We start from the raw sequence: 24,080 nt of genomic DNA on the forward strand, positions 1-24,080 counted from the left end.
CAAAGGGTCTTTTTTGACCTGCCTGTCCGTGTCATGTAGGTCATGGCCTTGGCTTTTTCAAAAGCGGCTGCGGCTGCTGCTGCCGCCGAAAGTTTCAACACGGGGAAAGCTGAGCGGTAGCGGTTCCCCTCATTGAAATGAATGGAGGCGGCGAGTTGCCAGGCGTCGGTGTGAAAGCAGCTTTATGGTTCCCTTTAGACAACCAAAAGACAAACACAACCCAGCCGGCTGCTAACGGGAGGAACAGCGCGCAAAGAACCGGTATCACACACCACGGAGAACCTATCCAACAAATGTGACTCTAAAGACGCACTAGTGGTGCGCATCGAGGTGATCTTCACACACTTTGACCCAGTTGGACTGCGCGCCGCCGCTCCTAATGCGCCATGACGCACGGCTAGTACAGCACAATAACAGCAGAAACCTGGCCAATGGGAAGATGAAACACATAATTTGACTCACCCAACTAGCGCATGAGAGAGCTGCCAGTACAGCTGCCATCCCCCTTGGAGTCAGCGCACTGGAGCGCAGAATGAAGTCCTTCTCTTACTGGAAAAAACCCCGTTCCTTATCCTGCCCTCCAGGTTGGGTTTACAACCGTGTGACTAAACCACGTGAAGGAGATGTTTTATCCAAATACATCTGGAAGAGGTCTCCCGGATAGTGGTGAGATATGCCCTCAGATGGATGCGCGCTGCTGTCTGTGACTGTTTCTCTTCAGTCCAACTGTCAATCACTCCTCCAGGCGGCGCGGTGCGGTCATTACGCACTAACTGGTGTGTTTCAGATTCCTCGGACGCCAGTCTTCCGAGTGGGAAGTCGGGAAATCGCCCAGCTTTCTTGCGGCATTTCTCGGAGGCACGCCCCCTTTTTGTCTTCATGTCAACAAAAATGGCTGCACCCGTTAAGAGATATATTTTCTTGGTATTTGTACCACGTTGGTCATTTTAATGCGCTTAGACACTTAATTACATTGCTACTTTATTCCGGTCACCAATTCATGCGTGCAATACAATGTAAAGTTGTGTTGTTTGTTTTCGGGCTGGTTTGCTAAAGAGGCTAATGTAGCTAACAATAAACAACGAATAGCCAAATTCATGACACAATCACAAAGACAAACGGGAACGCTACAAATGCAACTCGGAAGGCTGGCGTCCGAGGATTCAGGAACAGACCATAAAAGTGCCCCTAGACCGGAAATTACGTCACAATTGAAACTCGGAAGGCTGGTGTTCTCTATCATTGGCCCTGCAATTACCAAAACATTGGATAATATTCAAAATCAAATATATATTTAAACATAATCGAGTAAATAGTGAGGTTATTATTATAAAATAATAACTTTTAATTGGTTATGTATTTGATTAGCCTATAGTCCAAACTGCGCATCTGATGCCAACAGTTTATGTTACACTGTTGTAACGATCTCACAACCAAATACAATAATTATTGTGTGAGCGTTTGTATTAATAATTTCTACATTTTGTTACAGCGTCAGCATAGAAAATACATAAGCGTGTTGTTTCTTCTCTCTAGTTGTGTGTGTCGTGTATTTCAGTGGTTCTCAAGTTGTCAAACCTCATAACCCACATGGTTCGTTAGTTAATTAAAAAAATGATTTACTTATATTGCAGTAATTGACAATGCCTTCAGACATTGCTAAAGACAATGAGCAAACAAAATGCAGCAACAATTAGGGCTAAACTCAATGCAAAAGCCATTGATCCATTATTCAATTGATAATTCATGGACTTCAGGGGACTTTAGTAAATGTAGTTTGACCTGAATCACTCTTTTGGTATTAAATATCAAAGGACATACAAAATAAATAAAAGAAATATATATAATAATTCTAAAAATGATATAATAAACGAATGAAACTTTCTATTTTCAACGTCTATACACACTGGTGTATTGAAAAAAATGTATGCATGTCAGTCACCTTTTGTCGATATTTTTTCCACAATAATATTTTTATATTTAGCAAATATTTTTTATTAAAACCACATAAATCTAGATAGGTCTACAATACAATGATGACATTGTTAGGAAGTGGGCGTGGTCTCCTTTTTTGGTTTCACATTGAAAGCACTTTCTTTTTTTAAGTGAGCAGATGAGTAGACTACCTCAGAGCGAGTATGTTGTCAAAAGACGAGGGGTGCATGTCCTGGGAGTCTTGAATCACTCTAGTTGATCAAGATGGTGAAGATTGAACCAGTCCCGAGTAATTTCTCGTGTGGTGCGATAAATCTGGATTTTACGCACGCCTTCTTACCCACGGTCTTCATCCTGGTCTTCATCTTCGGGACGGTTTTCAATGTCTGGGGTCTCCGGATTGTGTACAAGGGCTGGAAGAAGATGGGAAACATAAACGTGTTTGTGCTGAACCTCGGAATAGCGGACTTGTTGTATGTTTTTACCCTGCCCTTTTTGATCCACTATTACGCGCAAAAGAGCAAATGGACTTTTGGAGCCGCCTTCTGTAAAGTGACCAGATTCTGCTTCAACCTCAACCTGTACGGCAGCATCGGCTTCCTCACGTGTATCAGTATCTACAGGTACCTGGGCATCGTCCACCCCATGAGGGTTATGGGGAAGATCAGCACCAGACACTCCGTAATAATCAGCGCCGTGGTGTGGACTCTGGTTCTCATCCAAATCCTCCCAGATATATCCTTTGAAAAAACTCCGAGCAATTCCTCCCAGTCGTGCTTCGACACCACGGAGGACAGCCGGATCGAGGGATACCTGTCGTACAGCCTAGGATGGAGCATCACGGGGTTCGCCGTCCCGCTGCTCATCATCCTGGCCTGCTACGGCCACGTGGTGGTTGTCCTCGCCACGAACGCCAACGTGAACGCACTGCTGAAGCAACGGTGTCTGAAGCTGGTGATCATCTTGACCATGCTGTTCGCCATCTGCTTCATTCCTTACCACGTGTTCCGTTATCTCAACCTGAAGGTCTGCACCTCATAACTGATTATTGCTCACAACTTATTACCACTGTTTTAGTTTGTCTTGTTATTACTTGCTTTATTTTATTTTATTATTATTATTTATTATTGTGATCTATGCTGCTACTTAATTTTACATATTTATATATTTACTTATCTTTATTGACTTTATCTTGTGTTGTTGCTGCTATGTGGCTGTTGAGGAACCAAGCCTCAGAATTGTACTCGTGTGTACAATAAGATGGAATAAAAGTCATTCTGATTCTGATTCTGCAGAGCAGGAGATCAAAGCTTCAAGGTGTCTGTCACGCCAACTTCAGGAGCATCTACATCGCCCACCAGGTGGGCCGGGGCCTGGCCTGCCTCAACAGCGCCCTGAACCCTCTCATGTACTTAGCGGCAAATGATGATTTCCTGATGCATTTACAACATCTGAACCAACAAGCCAGACTGTCTCTGGCCGGATGGAAGATCTCCGTCCTTTACCGCAAAACCTCGGTGATGGACGTGCCTTGAGACTTTATTTTTTTTAAACTTTTTTTGCATTTCTATATCTTAAACTCTTTTCCCTGTGTTTTCTGGCCTTTAAGCATTTATCATGGTCGAAGATGTGCTGTTTACAATCTAGTTCATGATAATATATGTGCTTTAGGAGATACTTTGCGTGAATAAATCAGTGCCTTGGGACATAATTAATGGATGTCCCTCAAAAACCTTTTGGAATAAAAGCTTCAATGTACTACCACAGATTTGATACTGCTCTATATTGTGTCTTACCCAAACAAAAGTTGTCTGGCAGTCAGGCCATGTGTAGCTCGAACCCTAACTTATGTGTATTACTACTATAATTTAAGGCTAAAACGTGTACTTAAGCTTGTCCCCTGGTCTTAACACTGCTTAATGTACTCAATGTTCATGTAAGTTATCCTTTGTATATATGTGTATGACTGTAAATCTGCACCTGGCCATGCTGTAGCTTGACAAGCTGTGTATATAAAGCAAAACCATATGCCTAATCTGGCTCATGGTGTGATATGTGTGTGTGTTCATTGCACCCGGCCCAGCCCTGATGAAGAAGAGATAAAGTAACCTTTCAGAAAGGGCCTGAAATGTGCTGTGGTGCTCGTGTGCTCGTGAATAAAAGCATGATTTTTGTAACCACATGTGCGTAAGAGTGTGTTATGACTGTACTCAGAGGAAGGGTGTTGGTGTTGAAACAACGGAAACCACAAACTCAGCCCCAACATCGGTGTGGCCTTGAGTCGGTAAGAAAAAAATCCACAATGAAACATTGTCACAAAAATAAAAAACGATTTGGTTAATATTAATATGCAATTCATGCCTAATGCACGACTAAGAAATCATTTCAAAACAATTAAAAACTAATCCAACAATAAGTCAACAGTGTCAAAAGTAGTATTGCTAAGGTATCGCTTCTGTTTTTAGTGTCAGGGTGAAACTGGGATATTAACGCACTGTCGCGTGTGTCCTGTGTGGTCCCCGGGAGTTCACACCCGATGCTGAACCACGGAGTCCCTGAGCACTTCATGATGTGTGTTCTTGTGTGAACAAATGTAGGATGTGTAGTTCCCCCCCTGGTCTAGTCAACATTAACTGGCTGACTGTGAAACACTTTCAGTAACCGTCCCTTGTCTTGTTATCTGAGGATATGGCATTGCTCCAAGCAGCAGGTTGGGATCCGTTGGATTAAGGCAGAACTCAGGTGCGTGCTTCCATGGAACACTTCCCACAACTGCTGATTCAAACCAGTGGCCAAGCCTCCACATGAAAGGGAAAAGGGATTACGGATTGATGGTAGAGTTAGTGTACTGTAAGTATAGGAAATGTATAACATATATATACTATTATATACTGAATGGAAGACGGTTGGTATCAATGCAACATTATGTACATACTCATTCAGTGTCTAACAGTAGGCTAACTGAGTCTGTTCATTATAATACATTAATTAACTTGATGGCAATGTAAATAACAGTAACATTAGATAGCCCCAGTTTAATATAACAAGTAGTGTTCATGTAGCAAGCGGTGAATTTGATACCATAAATGGGGTTAGCATGACTCCCGTCTCTCTATCCTGGAAGCCATCCTTTTTCTTTCTTGTCTTCTTGCGGTTGGTGTGTTTGGATGTGTAAGCCCTTCCTGGGTCCGCTGGATTGGGAGCATAGTCACTAAACATTGAAATCCTGCTGCCTGACTGTGAGGCACAGGGATGACCGCCTCTCCGCGGAGTTCTCTCACCTGATTGGATAAACCGGGAAGGAAATACTAGAACATTTGTTTTGTTGACTGCAGGGAGGATCATGTGACCAAACAGCCTGTGCCAGGGATGGATGTCCCAATATAGATATTATCTATCACCAATTTACATTTATTTTCACATAAAAGTATTGCCTACAGCGCCTTTAACACACATTTAAGTGTGTAACTAATAGAATGGGCTGTTAGACATTGTCTATTGCTTCAGTCTAGACAGGTCACGATATGTTTGGTTGTTCTATTGAATTAAGCAGCGAAAGGATTATTTAGACTAAATTGATTAAATAGACTCAAGGAAGAAAAACAATGCGCCTCGGGATACAATAGTTTTGGTTATGAAATTATTGAGTTTACCTTGGCGTTATCTAGAAAAGCACTGGATATGGGCGGGGTCATCTGGGGTCATCTGGGGTCACCCGGGGGTCAGCGTCCTACAGGAAGACCAGGTGAGTTTCCCATGTTTTCCGCATGGATCCCCATGGGCTTTTGCAAGTGATAAATGTGTACCAGGTACCCCTGCATGAGTTGCCTTAACTTTTCTGAGATTATTTTCAGCTTGATTAAAGCAAAAGAGTTGCCTTTCCCTGAACAGCTTCTTGAAACGGCCACGGTCTGGCACATCTGGAAATGTATGTTACCAAATATTTTAACAAGAATGTTAACACACACTCCTCTCAGCAAAGGCTGGACCACTAAAAATATACAAACAAAGGGAGGATGAGCGCACCGTAGAGGCATGCTACATCTTCGACCGTATCCACACTTCACCTCTTCTCTCTTTGTGATGGTTGATGTCGCTATAGTCAGCACTCGAGTTGAGGGGGGATGAGGGGGGATGGTATCCCCCTTCTGAAACAGCCATCCCCCCCTTCCCATCCCCTGTTATTTTATCAATTAATGTGGAAATATTACCGCTATTTCATTATAGTGGTTTCCTTTTTCAATTCGGCGCAACGTTACTTTTCCCAGGGACAGATTTGACAGCGACACTGCATTCTCGGGCAGCATGCTATTGCGCAAGCACGCTTGCTGCGCGCAGCAAGCGTGCCTGCGTACTTGCACAATAGTGCCTTAACGAGCTCTCATTCCACACCGTACGAGACAGACACTGGTAGCGTGAAGCTGTCTCAGCATCTCAGACATCGCTTCCTCAGACAACCCGCAGACAACCCGTGATCAACGCTAGTCTCCCTTCTCTGCCGAATGCATTTTTGAAAAAAAGAATAAGAATCAGTTTTTAAAATCGTTAAAAGTGATGCATGCCTCGAATCGTGTGATGCGTCCAATGAACTGCGTTTTTGGGGATAAAATAAGAGCAATGACAGTCATCAGTCATCGCTCTTATTTTATATATACTACTACTACTACTAATAATAATAATTATTATCACACCGTTGGTCTCCCACCATATGCGCTGTTATCAGCACAAATTATTTGTCCCTAAAAGTTAAAATCCACCATCCCCCCTGGCTTTTTTTTTACAACTCGACCGCTGGCTATAGTTACTACATCGTTGTCACTAACATGACATTGGTGGAGGAAAAATAACACAATGCTTTCACAAGGTTGTGTGTGTGTACGTGCGTACCTCTGTGTGTGTGTGTGTGTGTGTGTGTGTGTGTGTGTGTGTGTGTGTGTGTGTGTGTGTGTGTGTGTGTGTGTGTGTGTGTGTGTGTGTGTGTCTGTGTGTGTATTCATCGGTTTGGCAGGGCTGATCGTTTAACTTTAAATTATGGTGAATTATAGTGCCCCCTAAGGAAGAATTGCCCCCAAACTCTTTGGAGACCAAAACTCTCTGCTCTTCCGGGATTCAAATATGATGGAGACAGATGAGATATGGGCGCTCCAAAATAAAATAATACCTAAACCCTAGAATTACAATAGGTACGAACAGATACACTGTGAATCCCTAACTAGATTAACATTAGGTATCCAAAATGTGAATACAAGAAGAACAATACATTTACATTTACAGTTAGGGCATTGAGCAGACGCTTTTATCCAAAGTGACTAACAATTAGTACATTCGTCAGAAGAAGAAGAAACAACAAAATATCACTGTCGGTACAGTAATGATGTTCATAGAACCAAGTGCAAAGTTCTTTCAATCGCTAGGTTAACCCATTCCCGTATACAACAAAGATAGCTAGGATAATATGCTACACAACTTAGTACTATAACTAAGTATGACATAACAATAAGTGTACAATAAGTGCCAGGACGTACAACATACAATAAGTAGGAGGGCTGGTAGGGGGGAGGTGTCCACAGTTACACTGTTAGTACCTAATCAACTCCAACCTGCTCCTAAACTACATGTTCCCACTCGGCCCCATCATTTACCTTCCTACTGAAAAGATGAAGCAGGTCTTCTTCTTTGGTCAAATTCATTCTTTTTATAAAAAGTTAGTTAGTTTTAATCGTGAAATGCGAGCGAGAATTGTTCTTGTTCCTATGAATTGTATTATCAGTCAAACAAGATATTAGGGCAAGATAAAGGGTTGAGGGATTGTGATTTGAGCAATCAGGATTTGGTAAAAGTCCGTAATCAGCCCTGTTTGAATAGGCCTTTATCAGACCACTGTACTCATGGTCTTAATTACAGACATACACTGTATATACATAATAATATTATTGTACATATGTATTATATCTCTGTGGGGGGACGTGCGACGTCTGGCCTGCAGGGGGAGTATGGACAGGTTGGGAGCGCACGGGATTGGCCGGGGGGGATTGGACCTGGTGGTGAGCAGGTGTCTGCACTCCGGCCAATCAGGGAGGGTGTACTTATGTGCCTGCTTTGTGTTATAGTAGGATAAGACCAAAACCCAGGAGCGAACGGACCACGGAGGTCCGGAGCGAGTGGAACCTACCCCGATCCACCAAGAGACGGCTCTGAACGGACCTTTTTGTTATATTTTGAGTATTTCTGTTTCCGGTTAAAGCAAATAAACCGATCTCCTGCTGAGAGAACGACAACCCTGCCTGCTGTCATTACTTCGAACCCGTTACAATCTCTATGTACAGTCATAACCTGGCTCCTTGAGTCTCTCGTCTTCCTCCAGTGAACACAAGTCAGGTGCCCGCGTCTACTCCTGGGGTCTGACGTGCCCGCGTCCTCCTCGAGGCCCAGGCGGCACTTGGCTGCGATGGCGGTGAGGCCGGCCTTCCGCGCTCCCCCACGGACGCCCCGCGGGTGCCGTATGCGGACGTCCAACCCGGCGCTGTGTATGATGTCCTTGAGATACGCTGCGGCGTAGGCGTCAGAAGGGGAGGACGGTGTACTGGTAGACACCCCCTCGTTTTCAGAATGCCATCTTCTCCCGGGCAGCTTTGGTCAGGGGGACCTGCCGATATCCCTCGGTGAGGTCCAGGGGGGAGAGGCAGCGGGCGGCCCCCCTCTGTCAGCTCGTCCACCCTGGACGTGGGGGAGGAATCGAACTCCCAGACCTCGTTCAGACTCCTGAAGTAATCGCAAAACGGACCGGACCTGTCGGGTTTGGGGACCATGACAACTGGGCTAGACCGGGCGGTGTACCACTCCTCTATGATACAGGGCTGGAGCATCTTGGTGACCTCCTATCGGGCGGCGATCGATCCGACAGGGTGGGACGCGCCCCTTGATGTTTTTCTGTTGCGCTGAGTGACCGTAGTTGGCTGGCTACAGCCGACTACGCTGTTGGCCGATGAGCTATCCATGTGTTAGGGTGTGTTCTCCCCCGTGCAACACACGAATCACACTCATAGTTTTGCCTCCGCTGCAGGTGTTTTCCCGCGGGGCTCACGGGAGCCAGCCGGGGGAGATGGACAGCACACTGCGTCTACCGCCTCTCCCCTGCGCCGCTGTGCTGCTTGGAAGCAGCCGGACTGCCACCCTACCAAACGCATTGGCCCTTAGAGCGTACTTCAATGTCGCCGCCATTTTGGAGGGGGCCAAGAAAACAAATCAGAGGAACGTGGGGAGCTGAAGTTTGTCTGCATGAAAGGCACTTGAAAGTTGACCTTTCTAAACCAAAGTACAATGAGTCGTTTCTGTATACATATTAAATCACGCTATATATATCTTATATCAAATATATATTTTGTATTTATTCTATATACTTCATTTTGGTTCTAGATCATGAAGCGTTGAATAAAACGGACTGATAATCATCAGCTCATCAGTCCACGGAAATCCGCTGTTCTCCAGCATCCTGCCCCGATCCAGTAGGTTCAGGGATCAACTTTAGATGACTGGAACCGGTGTCTCCCTGACTAATGAGGCCAGGGCCATGCATGGGTGTAGCAAGATATCCCAGCCTCAAATAATGAATGATGCTTTACATCATAACATTAGGTTATAGGTCAGGTTACTTTATTTGTACTCGTAGGTAGATCATTTGCAGTTAAAGAGACACACTGGACATCTTAAAAAAGTGTTCAAACAGGGAGTCTCAATTGATGATCATGATCATCTTGGTTTGACTACACGTTGCTTCTAACTTAAATATTTTTGAGGTGTGAGAAAGTGTTCTCGCAGGTTGTCAGGTTCTTGTGGTGCGGTGTGAGGTTCCTCTAATAGGTCAGAGGAAGTGAAAGCACCCTCTATCTTTCTGGGTTAATTTGTTCGTAGCGTATCTCGTATATGAGCGGCTGCACGTAACCAGTTGATTGGTTCTAAAAGCTAATGGAGGTTGCCTGGCTCTAGGAGTATTTTCATTGCTGCATGTTTCTGTCCATTCAGATTTGAGTAGGTAAAACAGAAGATGTCTTGGATAAATATAGTTATTCAAGACACAGATTGATGAAGTCAATTATAGCAGATGCGGCTATAAACAATCTAGGAAAAACAAAATTGACTTCATGAATCTGGCCACATGACATGGCTCCCCCATCAACCCTATCAGCTGCTAAATTTATATGGTTTCTCGTTATGGGCCAATAGAAAGTGAAAATAGAAAATACTCCCCTTGCACACGGGACCAAGAATAGAGAGACACCAAATGGCATGTAGCAAGAAGAGGAAATCTCTCTCTCTTTCTCACTCTCTTTCTTTCTTTCTTTCTTCCTTTCTTTCCTCCTTTCTTTCTTTCTTTCTTTCCTCCTTTCTTTCTTTCTTTCTTTCTTTCTTTCTTTCTTTCTTTCTTTCCTCCTTTCTTTCTTTCCTTCTTTCTTTCCTCCTTTCTTTCTTTCTTTCTTTCCTCCTTTCTTTCTTTCTTTGTTTCTTTCTTTCTTTCCTCCTTTATTTCTTTCTTTCTTTCCTCCTTTCTTTCTTTCTTTCTTTCTTTCTTTCTTTCTTTCTTTCTTTCTTTCTTTCTTTCTTTCTTTGATACCACTGTTCCCAGTTGAAGAGCTATAAGCTCATTCTGGGAGGTCTGGGTTGGAGGAGGACACACTAAATGTCGTCTCAGTCATTACACCAGATATGCCAAGAGTGAATTATCCCCTGCCTAATTAGCCAATTAGCCAGAGATAAAATTCCAGCCTATCATGGAGAAACAAGCAACAATGACAGAGACACACATAACTGATATCTAAATCTATTCTCATGTGGGTGTTAGACATATCTTTGAAAGCAAAAAACAGCCTCCAACAATACATGGTCCTATGAGTAATCAGTATGACATATACAAAACAATAAATAATATAATAATAATAATAATAATAACAATAATAATAATAATAATAATAATAACAATAACAATAATAATAATAATAATAATAACAATAATAATGATAATAATAATAATAACCACTTTATACCGTTTAGGTCGCACTTTACCATGAGGGTTCATTCGCTAACAGTTTATTAACATTAGTTAATGCAGTAATAAGCAGTACATTGCATCAACTTAGGGGTTAGGTTTACTTAATGATAAACTTTAATACCATGGTTAAACATCATTGGTAAACATGACCAAGTATATGATTACTAGACCATTAGTTAACTGTTAGTTAATGATTATTCTGACATTAACTAATGTAATTTGATTAATTTAACCTTATTATAAATATGCTTTTTTTGCACACATTTTTTTGCCTATTTTAAAAGTTCAAACATATTATTTGTAGTAAGCCAGTAGTGTAGGAACCTATGTTGCTGTTTAGTTTTGTTTAATTGTCATTATGTTGCAGTTTTATCAATATTTATTCCCAGTGAAATGGCGCCCTCTAGAAGTTGGTGGCTTTCACTACTTCCCATTAATGTTCCCTGAGGGAAGTGCAGTCTGTATTTCAAGAAATCCTGCCACATATCACTGTCAAGTGACCATCAAATGGCAACGGTAACACAACATTACAGAAGCTATCTTAGGTGGTAGGCACCACTTATTTAGCAAAAAAAGTTTTATAAAATCACTGTTTAGAATATATAAACTCTATACCATAAAATGCCAAATAAGATATCGTTCAGCAGTACTCGATTCTGATACCAGCACTGAACTTCCCGTTTTTCTAATCGTTGATGTATGCCAACACTAGGGGACGTTGTTGATAAGCTTTTGATCTAATATTAAGAGAAACTGCAGCTGCATCCTTGGGACCTGACAGCTAGAGTAGGCTACTTCTGATTTATAGGAAGATAATAGTAATAATAATGATAGTAACAATACATCAGACTTATAAAGTGCTTTTCAAAGTTCTGAGAAGCTTAACATACAGCAGAATCAAAACAAGCAGTTAACTTTAATAAGAAAGAAGTCTGAAGAGCTGGGTTTCCCTCTAAATGACACCGGTGTGGGGTCATCTATGGTGTGATTTGGTAGTGAGAGAGCTGGGCGGAGACCTTCTGGAGAGGCCCTGTCTCCTCTGTAGAGAGCCCTGTGGAGGAGGAGGAGGAGGAGGAGGAGGAGGAGGAGGAGGAGGAGGAGGAGGAGAGTTCATGGAGGACTGTGGGCGGCATGTGGCTCAAGAGGAAGAGCGGGTTGACTTGTAACTGGTTGACCGACTTTGGCGTCGGCGTGTGAATGGAGGAGAGATACAATGTAGTCAATGTTCAGGATTTTCCACACCAATGGATTCAGCGGGTCCTATAATTAGCCAGAGTACGTCAACAAAGTGCACACCTTTACAGGTGTGATCACTACGGCTCCATGGAAGACATTCCTGTTTTAAACTCGCCTGTCAGGTCATTCAGGTTTAGATAAAGCCATCACACCTCTAGTGCTCGTCAGCGTCAAAGCACTCAGGCCGTCACAGGAATTCGGCGCAGGGATGGATTCTGTACGTATTTTTGTGATGTGAAAACACCAAATCATTTCTAAAATGTGCCGTTTCAGAATCAGAATCCTTTATTGCCATTTATGCTAACATAGTATTTGTCTCAGCGTTCCAGTGTGTGTGTGTGTGTCAACAAATACAGTGCGACAGGACAGGACAGTGCAAACAAGACATATCAGGACAATCAAAACAATGCAATGGGTGATGAGACGCATACTAGATAATAAAGTGCAAGGGCAGAATGAAGTCCAATCAGATTGTAGTCCTGGACAGGTATCACGGGGGAGGAGGGAGGGATAGACTATCCATCCAAAAATGTGTGATTTGAGGTTACGTTTGAAAGGCAGCAAGTGGGCGGGGCCGGGCAGCACTACCAGCCAACTGTCAACAAGGAGCTCATTCACATTAAACAATGTCTCCTACACAACTCAGTTATCAACCAATAAACCACTCGACACATGTGGACGATATATTAAAACATGGATATCGTTATCCATAACCCCCTGCTTCTTTTCATTTAAAAGACGACTGCATTATGTTGCTCATTTGGTGTTCTTGCCCGCTCCTATCTGCTGATCGACGGAGCGCGGCACTTAGCTGGCACATTGTTACACAACTCGCACGCCTACACGCCGTGCACAGGATAGTTCAGCCCCTGCTATTTTGTTGTGATGTAACTTCACTCTCTATCTAAATATACACATCTATACCTATATATAGTGAGAACGCACGGGTGTACACACTTGGGTGCTCCCACTAATCATTTTGAATAATGGAAATCATGTATGTAGATCTGAAGGCAAAACCCAGTTCAGTGACTATTTCTACTGGAGCCATATGGCTACGATACATTATTAAAAAGGCCCTGCGTCAGAGAGGTGGGTGTGGCCCCGCAGCTCAGGGACAACGGCACACGGGTCACTCATACATTTACCCCCCTCCCGGGAGTGCACAACCCTTTACTTGATCATGTCACCTTGGGCTTTGTTTCCTATGCTTTGAACAGACCGTGACCCCTCACCACACAGGGAGTTCTCATGGGTCACTTGGCGTCAGTGGGCACAGATCCCCCCCCAAAAAAAATCATTTTTCACTACAAGCACGGCCACTGAAACGATGTTATTTCAGTGAACTAATATTTTCAACGTATTGTTTAACGACTACTTTCAGGAATTGAAGAGTATTTCTTATAAAGGCAGTGTATTTGTCAGGCTGGGAGTTTAAATATAGCCATTGGCCAGCAAACGCAGCCCGCGGCTTGTAAACGAAGCACTGCCTGTGCTCCGACATGTCGTCGGGCCCTTGCAGAGGAATGTCTTGTTCCTTCAGTCGTTAACCATCTAGTTGGATTAGTGGTTGAGTGACTCGGCCCTTGCCTGTGATGTCCCAATACAATCAGTTGTGCTGACACACAGAAGATCAACTCTCAATCATCGACCACATACACTAACAGAAGGGTTTCCCTTTTGTTCCTTCCAAATTCCTAGAGTGTCCTTCGACGCCCAGCACTGACGACAGACCGCAATCCGACAGACACTTGTCATTTATTGGAACTTGAAGTGGATGTACAAAGTCAATATTGAAAAAAAAAAAAAAAACCAAGAGAAAACAAGGTGATGCTAAAGTCCTAGTAGCATCGGTAATGAAGAACTGCATATTTTTGTGGAAAGGACAACAGGCAATGCACAGGACAAACGAGACAAGTTTTCTTCTACAATCCTTGAGTAAAGCACAGGACAATAAAACAAGTGATAAACCAAAGCCAAAAACAGTTGCACAGTGCATCTAGTGAAACATTGTTGCATAGAAGTGTTGAGTGTATGGTAAAGGTGACTATAAATCAACAGTTTAGTACACGTCTCCACCACCATAGGGAGTCCCCTACATAGAGACCAGAGATACGAGTACTCTAGAACACTGAGCGTTAAGAGGTTACCGGCCGCTACATCATCCATGACCCTGCAGTGCTCCACCCCTTCAAAATACCACTTTCAACGCTGTTCAGGATGTCAGTCTACAAAAATAGAAACACACAATCTTTAAATAATAAAATACAACGTCCCTCCGATGTCCTGAGCACGGCTCATCCTCTCCTGCTTCACCTGATGGTGATTCAGGCGTGTTTGTATCGATGCCGCGCGTCCTCAGCTAGTCCTGATTCTATGCTTAGTGAGTGAAGAGTGTCTGTACAACTGAGGTATGTTCTTATGTAGTTGAGAAATGACCCCAATCACATCACAACCTGTGTTGGAGCCCCCTTGTCAAGACGCCTGCAAATGTCGTTGAAAAATAAAACATTGTAAACTGAGATGTCTAAGGACAAAATGAGAGAAACTATGTAGTGGGGAGGTGGGGGGGGACATGTGTTTGATATGCATTTCGAATCGGTCCAGCATAAAAGTCCAAAACCTATTGTGATTTGAGGCGAGCAGAAGATCTAATAAGAAATACCATGGTTTCTCCTACCAGGGAATGTAATCAGATGTCCACCTTTGAGAAAAGAACAAAACCATTAAAAAAGGAACCTCAAACTGCCCAAACAGAAACGATGGGAACGTGTACATACGTTGTGTAGGAGACATGAGGTAGTATAATACAAAAGGAAAAACATCTATAACATCCTAGTGTTTGTAAACCGGAAGACTGCGGTGGGTTAGCTACTAACGCTAAGTAACAATGTTGACTCTTCAGATGTACAACCATCTGGGCAAGGGAAATCTACAACATTCAAGCCTGAACCACAAACAAACTGCTGCTTCCACCTTGTTCTGTGTACTTAATCTGCTTCCATGTTCAAGTGAAAGCATGAAACCAAATCGTATAATCTGAAGATATTAGTACTGGGTTTACCTGACCATGAGGATCTAACGAAGTTACCCTGCATTTGTTTTCACCATTGCTTTGATACTACAACTCTGTACATATGCACACCCCAATGACTTAATTCACAAGAGACAATTAATCTAAAAAAAAAATAAAAAAAAAAGGCGTTAATGGCGTAAAAAACAAAAAAAAACAATTGGCACACAATTAAAAATAACTTAAATGATCCACATAAGCAATTCCCCCTGAATACCAAAGAAAAAACTATAACGTTCTTGCCTTCCTTATCGAAAGACTATCTTTAACGAAAGCACAGCAGAAGAACAAAGCGTCACAATCACTGAAGTATCTTTGCGCCGCCTTGCAGAGGCAGGAAGGCCCTTTCAGCTCTATGGGCATTACTCATGGGTCTTCTCGCTGGTCATCGTAGTGTTAGATTAAAGAAACTTAACCGTGGCAAACATTAACATGGTTTATCTTCAAGATCCAGAGAACAATGTACATATCATCTGATTACAACCCAAGGCACAGTCGGCTGAGGAGGTGATTATTAGGGCAAATCATTAGAAAATGGTGCAAAGTGTGTTTTTTTTAGTTTTTTTTTTTTTTTTTTTAAATGGTGTTAAATTGTATTCTACTTGAATCCTCCTCCCCAAACAAAGCGATGATTAGATAAAACCAATAGTTGAATTGATTATCGGTCAGAGAATAGGTCAGAACATGCAGTCTAAGCGGAGGAGACGTGGCGATGGGGCTGTGAGTGAGAAGGCACGAGGGCAGCGTTGGGTTTGGCCGTGACCAGGGGTTCGACTTCACTTCCTTTTCAGTGGACTTTATTAGTGGCCTTGGACTTCTAGAATACCTCTTTTCCTTCTTCTGGATCAGGTAAAATGACTAAAAGGAAACCATTGCCACGAGATTGAAATCTGCTAATGAACCCATTTTGACGTTAATACTGACCAAACAATCAATTTTTTTTCGTATGCTAATCTTTAACTATTTCTCCCTTTTTGGGGGTTTGCACTAGTAGACCTTGAAATGGCTTTGTCGTTTAAAGTGCAGAACAACTATTCTTGATATTTGTTAAAAAAAAGGGACATTTCTCAATGTATTTTTTGGAATATTTCAGGCCAATAATTAAGATTTCTTAGTTTTGGGGGCGGGCAGCAAATCACAGAAGCGACCGCAGACAACTTGTAGCATAAATATCCAAACTCAATAACACGTTCCCTTGATGTCTTCGGTCTGGACAGGAGTTTCACAGTCTTCAGTTGTACCCAGGAAGTCCCTCGCTCGCTCCGCACTCTATTGGGTAGCCTGGTGGGAGAGAGAGACAAATCACAAAAGCCGGTGAGCCGCGGGGTCCACCTCAGTTGGAGCCAAGGCAAAAACCATGAAAGCCTCCTCCAGCGGAACCCAAAGAGCCGTGAACTAAGCTACTGCTGCTCCCGCCTGGATGCATAACGGGCCGTGTAACTCCGCCTCGGACCAACAGCGCAGAGGCACCCTGGGCCAACAGAGGCAGCCTGGGCCAACAGAGGCAGCCTGGGCCAACAGAGGCAGCCTGGGCCAACAGAGGCAGCCTGGGCCAACAGAGGCAGCCTGGGCCAACAGAGGCAGCCTGGGCCAACAGAGGCACCCTGGGCCAACAGAGGCAGCCTGGGCCAACAGAGGCAGCCTGGGCCAACAGAGGCAGCCTGGGCCAACAGAGGCAGCCTGGGCCAACAGAGGCAGCCTGGGCCAACAGAGGCAGCCTGGGCCAACAGAGGCACCCTGGGCCAACAGAGGCACCCTGGGCCAACAGAGGCACCCTGGGCCAACAGAGGCACCCCGGGCCAACAGAGGCACCCCGGGCCAACAGAGGCACCCCGGGCCAACAGAGGCACCCTGGGCCAACAGAGGCTGACCCCGAGGCCCTTTCTTTAGCGTAAACTGTGCCTTTATTTTAGTGCAACCGTTACTTACTATGAGACACTTATTCTCTGAATATAAGATCAGTTTGATCCATTGTTACATTTACATCCAGGGCATTTAGCAGACACTTTTATCCAAAGCGACTTACAATAAGTACATTCGTCAGAAGAAGGTGACACGAAAAATCACTGTCGGTACAGTAGGGATGTTCATAGAACAAAGATAGCTAGGATAACATGCTACACAATCAAGCACTATCATGTACGACATACAATACGTGTGTACATTAAGTTGTCTATGAAAGGTCTCGTGCACACGGGTACCCTTGTGGCTCCAGTGTGTTGGACGTGTACCGTGCATGTACCGCGGGCCACGTCGAAGGGCCGTTTGCAGGCTGCTGAGTCAGGGAGCCGCTGGCGCGTTCTGCAGTCTGCCCTCTGATTCACTCTGCAGCCCACCCTCCGCAGGGGGGTGGGCCACAAGCTCAGCACTTTATTTAGAAGGCAGCCACCGCTTCCAAACTACTGAATGCTGCGAGTACGGTGGTGATTGGCTGTGGTGTCGCTGGTCTGCTGACCACTACAAGTCAGCCATGTCTTTTAACGGGCTTAATCCATTCTAAACTGAGACGGTACAGGCAGTGGAGGCTGAACACGGCATTAAAAGGAAAAGCAAACAGCCCCGGCCTTGATTGGATACATTAAACCCTTTTTAATGTACTTTCAAACAAGGAAGTCCTGGCCTTCAGTCGCCCTCGGAAGGAGAGCCAGAGCTGTTGCAGCATACGGCAGACGTTGGCTCTCAATCGCTCCTGCACACGCTGCCTGAGCACCAACTATAGACGACATTTGTATAGTCAAGACCTGCCAATACTAACTAACGGGCAATGTTGCTGTCTGACGTGCTTGTGTTGGGCCTGTCTGACCCACATAGGCTGATATGCCAGTTGTTGTCAGGGATTTTTCCCACAATGCTGTTATGCAAGACACTTAAGCCATGGGGAGGGATTTGGAGCTTACGTTAGCGAGGCAGAGGCGCGGTATGTTGTGATAGCCTGCGCTGACTCAGTGGGTTTTCAGGGGGGGGGGGGCGGGTTATTGAATTAATTACCCTGGGTTAACCTTTTGTTTGTCAACCCCTGTATTAACACTATAACCAGATGGTGTACACAGCTACAGCAACACCAGCGCTAACCAGCCAGTGTGTTTCCAAGGGTAGGTCGCCCACTTCAGCCTAAAACCAACCAAATAGTTCACAGCATCCCCCTTTCAAATTATACAATCAAACACGGTGACTGATGGACTGCGCTTGCAAAGCAAAATGGTGGAGCATCCCAAACGCACGTCCATTTTGAACAACTGCCACTCCCATTTTGTTTGACAGCAGCGAAAGGGCAGCGCACAGCAGAGAGGTTCCAGGAACAGATTTAAGCTTGTTGGGATCAATTAAAGAGGACCTCATCACTGGAGGGTTAATCCAGCGACAGGGCCACTGGTAACCAGGTCAGCTGTAAACTAGTGTTTTGAAGAACACACACACACACACTTTTATTAGTCTAGCATCTGCTTGGAAGAGGTAGACACCGCTAAGACACACACCAGTGTTGGCATCTGCACGTCCACATGGCAGATCGCTGCAACTCAGGGTCTCTGCATCCATCAGTTATATGAGGAAGATTAAAAATAACTACAAAAGCTGTTATTGAGATGCTGGTTTGGATGTCGGCCGTCCCTGTTGGAGCGGTCCTTATTGTAATCCTTGTCTCACGTGGAGAACTCCCACCTATGCGGGCCAGCCAGTACACACCGGCGAGCAAACCGATTTTACTTCAACAACAATGTAACCGGGGCGGGTTTAATAATGGTTAAAGCGCGTCGTTGGTCATAACAAACATTGAGAATATCATCGAACAAAGACCGTAGTCAGCCAAGAGGGGGACTGTGGGGGTCTGCAACAGCGGTGGGGCGAGGGCATGATGACTCAAAATTCTGACACAGCTTATTTCGGCCCGGCAGTAACAAACTAGTACGTATAATAGCCTTACTGAGGTAGGTAATCCCATAGAAACGAACGGGTTAGCATAAATGAAGGGGTTAACGAGCGTCTGCCATGACTCGGGGCCATAAGGCTTTGTAAGCTATCTCGCGTCAACACATTTGTTGTCTACAGACGGTCAAGATCCGTCCAAAAGGTTCTGCAATGAACAACGTCCATACAACTGACTAACCCTGTATTCATAGGTACATCCATGCAAGGCTCGAGTACGATAAGTTTCCATTTTAGTCGCAATTCCAGAAGTCTTTCGTTGTCTTGTGCATTTTATATTGCAACGGCTTCTTCTTTCTTGCACTAGATAGAGAACAGCAAGAGCGTTTAATTCATTTAATTTCCACGTTGCTATGGAAAACAGTGATGCGACTCCCGACTAAATTCTCAAACCATTAACGACGTAGTTTACGCATGTATGGTATTGTTTTAGGCACGCCCTAAAACATTGCTGTTTGACTACAAACTGACCCAGAATGAATGTGCGTTATTGTTACAAACGAATCCCCGGATCGGACCAACTCGCCCAAACTAGAGCGTAATGCTTGAACACTGGCATTAGATGTAAAACGTATTGAAGGATGATAATGTGAGGGCCCTGACTGCATCAAGAAAGATGTTTGGCATAAAACCTACGGTGTTCAGTCCCCCTGAATTAACTCCTTAGATTAGTCTGAGGAGAGCAATAATTCGTAAGCAGTGGTTTTTACAAAGCATATTTGTGGAGGAAAAGACTGATAAAAAGGTTCAATACTACATACTAGGCCTAATATATTCGACATGAATGAGTCAATCCTCTATATAATAACAATAATGAGCCGGAACAGGAGAGTAGGGTTAAAAGTTTGGTTAGGGCATAGGTTATGGGCATTCACCAAGTTGGCATCTGTAAATATTTAGAAACTAATGGTGGAAAGATGTCGTACTTAGTTTTAGTACTTAGCTGTTTAGCATCTTATCCTCGCTCTCTTTAGTGTATACGGTGAATTGGTTAACCTTAAGCTTGTGTGAGCGTGCCCCTTGGTTCTATGAACACCCCCGCTGTACCGACAGCGATATATTGCCTCACCTTCTTGACCGATGTACTTATTGCGAGTCGCTTTGGATAAAAAGCGTCTGATACCCGCCAACCATGCAAGTGAAAGAAGCCCACTGTGTGTATGTCGAGGTTCTCCCAACGCACCCACCTGGGGCGGGCCAGCCGGTCACCTGGTCACCTGGTCCACGCGGGCCTGTAGCTGGAAGGCGTCGGGGCGGTCCTGAGGGTTCACCGCCAGCATGTCCATCAGCAGCTGCTTCACGCCGTCCGTCATGGAGGAGCGCCGCCGCTGTGGAATGTGGAGCACCATCTTTGGGTTCTCTAGCAGTGCCTCGCCCACCGGCACGATGTCCTCCCCCTGCCGCACGTACGTGCCGAGCAACTCCCGCTTGGACTCGGCGTCGATGAAGGTGATCCGCTCCAGCATGGCCCAGATGATGATGCCCAGGGCAAAGATGTCCGCCTTGGCCGTGTAGTGGCCCTCCCACACCTCGGGCGCCATGAAAAAGTCGGAGCCGCACGCCGACGACAGCCAGTACTTGTTGATGTTGGAGGTGCGGTTCTTGTTGTGGTCGTCCTCGCCGTCCTTGCCCGCGCACGCCGCAGAGCCGCCCAGACCGGCGCAAACCTTGCTCAGGCCGAAGTCCGCCACCTTGAGGACGGGCGTGCCTGACTTCTCCGAGATGAGGATGTTGTCGGGCTTGAGGTCGCGGTGCACGATGTTGTTTTCGTGCAGGAAGGCCACAGCGCTGGTGAGCTGCAGCATGAAGCTGCTGTTGGTGCGCGGGTCCGGCCGCCGCGAGAGGATGAACTGGTTGAGGTCTCCGCCCTCGCAGAACTCCATGACGAACCACAGGTAGCAGGGCTCCTCCGGCTGGCTCAACACGCGCTCGCCTGCGGAACAGGGGCAGCCCCAGGGGCTGGGTTAGGCATCACAGTTCAGGGGGCCCACCAATTTGGATAACTGGTAAGGTCGGCAGAGATGCCTCCGTAACTAGAATAGGGTGAATTAAAACAACAAGGGTTATTTTGTCCTCTCCGTGGAACCCTCTCCGCTAAACATCTGAAAGGTAATGACTTCCTGGCCTAAAGAGTAGATTCTGTGTAATAAATGCAGTGCTGGCCTGCTTTGATCATTATGTCTACAAGCAAAACACTAAAGTGGGATTCCTCGGCATGATCAAGTCAATACAAAAAAATGGTTTAGAAGTGCAAAGTACTAAGTTCTTGTGCACATTGCACACAGCCATGGGATATGTAGGTCCCACGCCACAGCTGTTGTTCATTTGAAGCCAACAGCGGGATCGGTGTCCTTTGTTTTTCTGTTCTGACAGTTCATATCTTTCACTCGATACCTTTCCACATTACCAACAAACGAACACGCAACTCGCTGACCAACATTACACAGGGGACGTTCGGTTCAGCTCAGGTGTTCGATCCCAGATCAGGCTGGGCTGCCTGGAGCCGACTCCATTTTGCCTCGCCTCAGGACGTCCCCACCCCCCCAACACCAAACCACGTCAAGGCGACTGAAAACCTCACACAACACTTCCGTTTAAACGTTATCGTGGATTAAACCCGAGATGTTGCGTCAATTATTCATGACACAACAAACCCGAGGCAGCAACAAAGTAGCCTCCGTGTAAACTGGCGAGTGACGTAACAACAGCCAGCAACGTTTGGACGCAATGTCGCCGCTCAGCTCGAGAACACCCAGACTCGACTCACTTCAAGATCAGGATTACATTGTTCAAGTTAAAACAAAGACCATACACGAAGCAGTTATCAGGAAAAATGTGCAACATTCAAAGCGTCGGTGGCTTATCCATCGGCACGATGTGTGCGACGGTGAAACACAACACACATCAGGGTCCTAAAACTGCTCCTCTGGCATTAACTGTGTCGTGTGCTTAATCGTGTCCGTGACATGCCGTTATTGACATCTAAATCATCTGTACACTGAGTAGGACAATGAAGGTATTGGGGGAGAGAGAGAGAGAGAGAGGGGAAGACACGCAGCGAAGGACCACGGGAAGGACCACGAATCGAATCCGGGTCGCTGCGGTGAGGACTGGGCCTAAAAGTACTCGCTCTACCGGGTGAACCGCCGTGGCACAGCGCCCGGAACAGCGTACCTTTTAACGAGGTCTCCACCAGGCGCAGGTACTGCCGGGAGCGCTTGTTCCCGTGGCTCATCTTCTGGGCCAGGCCGTTCCTCTGGAGCACGCACTCCTCCAGCTGCACCACGTTCTGGTGCCGCTTCTCCAGGCTGGCCAGGGCCCAGAACTCCTGCAGGGCCAGCTCTACGTTCTCCGGGGCGTCGCATCGGAGTTTCTTCACCGCCACTTTGGCCCCTGAGCGCCGGGCCACGGCCTCGTACACCACGCCGTAGCTGCCTCGGCCCACCTCCCGCAGGATGTTGTATCTGGGGGACATGACCCGCCTCTCGATGCTGCTGCTGCCGCCGCCGCCGTTCTTCTGGAAGACGTGTGTGTCATCGATCTCCGTGTCGTCGTCTTCATCCGTGTTCCCCATGCTCAACGACTTCAGTACATTTGTAATTTCCCTTTTGGTTGATTTATCTTGTGTTGCGGTTTGCCTGCAGCATGCTCGCACGCTCCTGGTGCGCCGTGGCCTGCGCCCCCCCGCGGTCTCCATGGGGCCCTCCCTTCAGGACTCGGGCAGAAGGGCACCGGAGCTCCGCATGTTGTCGATGGACGCGACGGGTCCAGTGCAGCCACGACACTCGATCAGCTAGGACACTCGATCAGCCTCTGTTCTGGGACTGGGAAAACAGACATTAGTACAAAGTGTCCGCACAGTTGAACATCGAGGGGAGGGGAGGGCGAGTGTTGCCAGATTGGGCCTCATTTCCGCCCAATCTGGCAACCCTGGCTGTAGCGCGCTGTGGACAGGGTTGCCTGATTGGGCGAGAAATCTGGCCCAATCTGGCAACACCGGGAAGGACTCCTGTCCCGGGCTAGTCCATTCAGAAAAGAACACGGGGTATCGATGTCAATTCAAGACTATTTAGGTGTCACTAACTGCGTGTGACAGACACGATTAAACACACGACAAAGTTAATGCCCAAGAAGCAATTGTAGGACCTTGTCCTATACAGCATGCCGATTGAAAAGCATACATGTCAACCCCTTTGAATGTGCACATTTTCTGATTACATTTTTCTGACAGTAGTTTCGTATCTGGTCTTTGTTATATCGCTTAACAATGTAATCCTTATCAAAGTGAGTCAAGTCTCTCTCAAACCCTTCAAATCAATGTCAGTGTTTACTTTCCCCCGCTACCCCTGCCAGCCTCGGGGAATGGTTCGTCCCAGCGTGGTGCTTCATGTGCTCCTGATCAAAATACAACAGCGGGCAGAGGGGGCGGGTCCCACGTTCTGCTGCGGGGCCAATGGGTTCACGTCATCGTTATACAACCACGGTTCAAATGCTAACCACCACCTCAGCCCAGAGACCCATTGCATAACCTTGGTTGATGTTCTTTTGCTGGCTTTCTGTTTCACCATTACTATCATATCTTCACGGAACTAAAACAGAAAGCCATGCATGCATAGAAGTAGCTTTACGGAGACAGAAAGCCATGAATGCATAAAAGTAGCTTCACTACAACACTATTGTTGTTGTTGTTATAATATAGAACCATGTGAATGCTGCACAGAATGCTAAATGTATTTTGTTGCTAAACGTATGGTGTTCCCCAGGGATCCGATGTGAAAGTGGCACAATGGACCAACTAACTTTGATAAGTGGACAACTTGAGAATACAGTGCTTTGGATAATAGATTGATAATATACTGAGAGGTG

At 45.6% G+C, this 24,080-nt stretch overlaps 3 protein-coding genes across 6 annotated transcripts in view; 1 reads left to right on the forward strand and 2 right to left on the reverse strand.

Moving 5' to 3' along the window:
- The window catches only part of serinc3 (serine incorporator 3), a 15,121-nt gene extending 14,419 nt beyond the window's left edge, over positions 1-702 (reverse strand). Inside the window, exon 1 of the mRNA XM_079741091.1 lies at positions 463-702. Coding sequence (XP_079597217.1) covers positions 463-501 — 39 coding nt within the window. The 5' untranslated portion in view covers positions 502-702. The remainder of the gene's footprint in view (positions 1-462) is intronic.
- A 1,399-nt stretch (positions 703-2,101) lies between these two features.
- On the forward strand, positions 2,102-4,124 carry LOC307079465 (P2Y purinoceptor 1). 2 transcript variants are annotated; one of them, XM_079741823.1, is made up of 2 exons: positions 2,102-2,961; positions 3,231-4,124. In XM_079741823.1, the coding sequence occupies exons 1-2, from the start codon at positions 2,200-2,202 to the stop codon at positions 3,468-3,470; spliced, it is 1,002 nt and encodes a 333-aa protein (XP_079597949.1). In that variant the 5' UTR covers positions 2,102-2,199; the 3' UTR covers positions 3,471-4,124. The 2 variants fall into 2 exon arrangements, with proteins under 2 accessions (XP_079597949.1, XP_079597950.1); XM_079741824.1 differs by having other exon boundaries at positions 3,236-4,124.
- Positions 4,125-13,965: 9,841 nt separating this feature from the next.
- On the reverse strand, positions 13,966-23,064 carry stk35l (serine/threonine kinase 35, like). 3 transcript variants are annotated; one of them, XR_013812050.1, is made up of 3 exons: positions 22,389-23,064; positions 20,368-21,147; positions 13,966-16,571 (listed from the first exon to the last, which is right to left on the reverse strand). XR_013812050.1 is itself a non-coding variant. In XM_079741794.1 (3 exons), the coding sequence occupies exons 1-2, from the start codon at positions 22,909-22,911 to the stop codon at positions 20,420-20,422; spliced, it is 1,251 nt and encodes a 416-aa protein (XP_079597920.1). In that variant the 5' UTR covers positions 22,912-23,064; the 3' UTR covers positions 13,966-16,571; positions 20,402-20,419. The 3 variants fall into 3 exon arrangements, 2 of the variants coding, with proteins under 2 accessions (XP_079597920.1, XP_079597921.1); XM_079741794.1 differs by having other exon boundaries at positions 20,402-21,147; XM_079741795.1 differs by having other exon boundaries at positions 20,398-21,147.
- Between the last annotated feature and the right edge of the window lie 1,016 nt (positions 23,065-24,080).

This window comes from Pollachius pollachius, assembly GCF_949987615.1.
Source record: "Pollachius pollachius genome assembly, chromosome: 8".
In the NCBI taxonomy this organism is placed as follows: Eukaryota; Metazoa; Chordata; class Actinopteri; order Gadiformes; family Gadidae; genus Pollachius; species Pollachius pollachius.